Consider the following 3,196-nt stretch of genomic DNA (forward strand, 5'->3'; position numbering starts at 1 on the left):
CATTTATAACAGAACCTCAAGTAAACTACATGTTATTTTGTTTAGTCATATACAGGTGGGAGCTTTTTCAATTTATTACTCAGAACCTTTCGATCGGTCGGTCATTCGAACGTTTGATTTTAGCATGGAGAACGCTTATGAGGTGAACGCTTCATATATTTCTCTGTTCACGCTCCACTTCATCTACCAGTGAATTTGACGATCTTATCAGATCTCCAGCCGCCATGTTTCAAACGATCCACATTAAGATCTGCTTTAATACAAGATAACAAATGAAAACATTGACTCAATAACTTACTATAGTTTCTCCAGTTTACAGTGTGGATCCTCGAGTAGAGCAGAGAGCAGCTTCACTCCTGAATCTCCTGGTTTATTACAGCTCAGATCCAGTTCTCTCAGGTGTGAGGGGTTTGATCTCAGAGCTGAAATCAGAGCAGCACAGCTTTCCTCTCCAATACTGCAGTCCCAAAGCCTGCAGAAAGTGAAGAACATGAATGATCTCTGAGATTGTGTTTAAGCTTTACACAGTAAAATTAGTTTTTCTCTGGTTGCTGTAATTGTGTTTATGAAACACATTGGTTAAGCAAAGAAAAACCAAGAAAAAATTTATTTAGATTACATTGGCTGTTTTTTTGATAATGGCATTGTCATGTTGTTGCCAGGTTCACTGATGTCGTCAGTGTTAATGTGTAATATAGTTTATGTTATTGATCACAACTGCAGAATTGAAACTTCTTTATGAACCATATTTATAAAAGAAATGTATAAAGTTTTTCTCACAATGTTATCTCATATAACCGCAACAACATAGAAAACATAAAAGCACTACAGTTTTAGGCAAATTGCAATCAGAGACTATGACACATGACATGATTTTATCATAAGTTCCTTGCTATCACATGGTGCACCAATCATAACTCATCCATGGCTCCCAGCATGCATTGCGACATGAATAAATTATGCAGCTGCATTGTCTTAGTATTTTCTTTTATTATTACTATTTGCTTTTATTTTTATTTTTTGTTGTGACGTTCAAAAATCACAAACATTATCAGAATATTTTGTTACCATTGCTGAGATTCACATACTGATTCTTCATGTCTATGAGTGCCAGAATTGAAACCGCTTTATAAACCATATTTATAAAAGTCGTTTATGAAGTTTTGAGAGTGTGTTTGTATGAGCACTACTTTTTCTATACAGGTATGGCACTATAGAGATTTTAACTTGCCAGCAGCTGAGACATTAATTTAAATGCACTCTACCCACATGATTCCTGATTGTTCACAGCAAAATCCTACGTGTTAATTTAACACTCTGAGTGTGGACTCATATAAACACTGAAGCAGTGTTGAAGTAACACTGAAGCAGAGTTAAAGTTAATGAGATAATTAGGTGATTATTTAAGTGATGATTGACCACTATTGAAGACACCTGATGTTAACAAGTGTAGACGATTTTTATTAATCAAAATAAGATTGAATCAAGTTCAATCATTGTGAATATAGCCATTTATGTATCAAGACATTTTACTATTATAATCATGTATTTGACTGTGTGTGTGTGTGTACAGAAGCCTGGATGAGAATGTAATGTGCTTACATATGGTGAAGTTGAGAATGGAATGTGCAGACATACGGTTTATAGTAAAGCTGCACATCCTGTTTTGACATGAGACAAAAAAATATATGATGGAGCCTCTTCCTTTAACGTAACATAAACTGATAAACTGCTGTGTGATACTGAATTAGTTTATGGCAAACCTTTTGTAGTACTATATAAGTGATCACAAGTTTTGTAAGGACCACCCATTGGCCCAATGGTGTGGGTGAAGGTATAATGCGTGTAGGTCTTATACTTGCGCTTCTGCAAAGTTCACTTAATTTGTTACGGTTGAGTTTAAATTTTATTGTATCTCGATGTTTAATCTGACTCCAATTTTCAAGTGATCATTACATTTAGAATGTGTTTCTAATTAGTAACTAATCACAAATATTGGTTAGTATTAATTTGATTATGCTGGACATCCTATACTTTTGATTATTCATTCATCAGTGAGTGAGTGAGTGACGTGACCAAGTTTGTGACCCATACTTGGAATTAGTGCTCTGCATTTAACCCATCCAAAGTTCGCACACACCGTGAACACACACACCCAGTGGGCAGCCCCATTATGTTGCGGCGCCCGGGGAGCAGTTGGGGGTTCGGTGCCTTGCTCAAGGGTACCTCAGTCGTGGTATTGAAGGTGGAAGAGAGCACTGTACATTCACTCCCCGCACCTACAATCCCTGCCGGTACGAGACTCGAACCCACAACCTTTGGGTTACGAGTCTGACTCTCTAACCATTAGGCCACGCCACGACTTCCCCACACGGACCCGATGTCGCATTTGAGTCTCATGCCGACCAGAGGTCGTGGATCTCATGATCACAAACTCGCCAGTCTGAACTTAGTCAGAGGGTGCAAGGTTAACTTATACCTGTCGGCCTCCTACTGCTCGCTCAGAACAAAAAGTGTAGTTTGTTAGGTCACTTCAATACAACTTGCTAAGTCAGTTGTCAAAAGGTCTCAGATGACATGCCCACTGCTCCATTCATCCATGAGCCTTTAGTCTGTTCTATCCTGGACACAGATTTGAGGAAACATCAGCCTCCACATGATCTACTAGTCATAATGATTTCAGAAGAGTTTAGAATAAATCAAATATAACATTTTATTTGTCAGGTAAAAATGTATCATGCTATTTACATAATTAAACAATAAGAATTCAATTCAGAGATAATAAATATATAACATCAATTGCTCAAAAATGAATCTAAGAGTGAGATGTGCAAACCTGACAGCAGAAAAAAATTAGCATTTATGAGTGCTGTTTACTCTGATATAAATACTCTTCAAACAGATTAAAATATTCAGGTCTTGGTGCCATTGAGTACATGCAAATCTGTTATTCATGGTTTGGAGAAAGACTTGTCAATCTGTATTTTTTTTGTAATTATTTATCTGTATGTTTAAACTTATGTACTTTGTTGTTTAATGGTCTATAAGTGTAAATACAAACATATATTTGTCTTGAGCACATTCAGTATAATCACTGTATTTGATCATTTATCATTTCTTAAAGGAATCGTTCACCCAAAAATGAAAATTATCATAATTTACTTCCCTGCATGTCGTTCCTAACCTGTATGACCTT

The 3,196-nt window shown here is 36.5% G+C and overlaps 1 protein-coding gene across 1 annotated transcript in view; it reads right to left on the reverse strand.

The window, feature by feature from the left end:
* Positions 1 to 297: 297 nt before the first annotated feature.
* The window catches only part of LOC107723815 (NACHT, LRR and PYD domains-containing protein 3-like), a 37,928-nt gene continuing 35,029 nt past the window's right edge, over positions 298 to 3,196 (reverse strand). Inside the window, exon 12 of the mRNA XM_016532521.1 lies at positions 298 to 472. Within this exon, the coding sequence (XP_016388007.1) occupies positions 298 to 472 (175 nt within the window). The remainder of the gene's footprint in view (positions 473 to 3,196) is intronic.

Source organism: Sinocyclocheilus rhinocerous, unplaced genomic scaffold, assembly GCF_001515625.1.
Source record: "Sinocyclocheilus rhinocerous isolate Xijiao unplaced genomic scaffold, SAMN03320098_v1.1 scaffold763, whole genome shotgun sequence".
NCBI lineage: Eukaryota > Metazoa > Chordata > Actinopteri > Cypriniformes > Cyprinidae > Sinocyclocheilus > Sinocyclocheilus rhinocerous.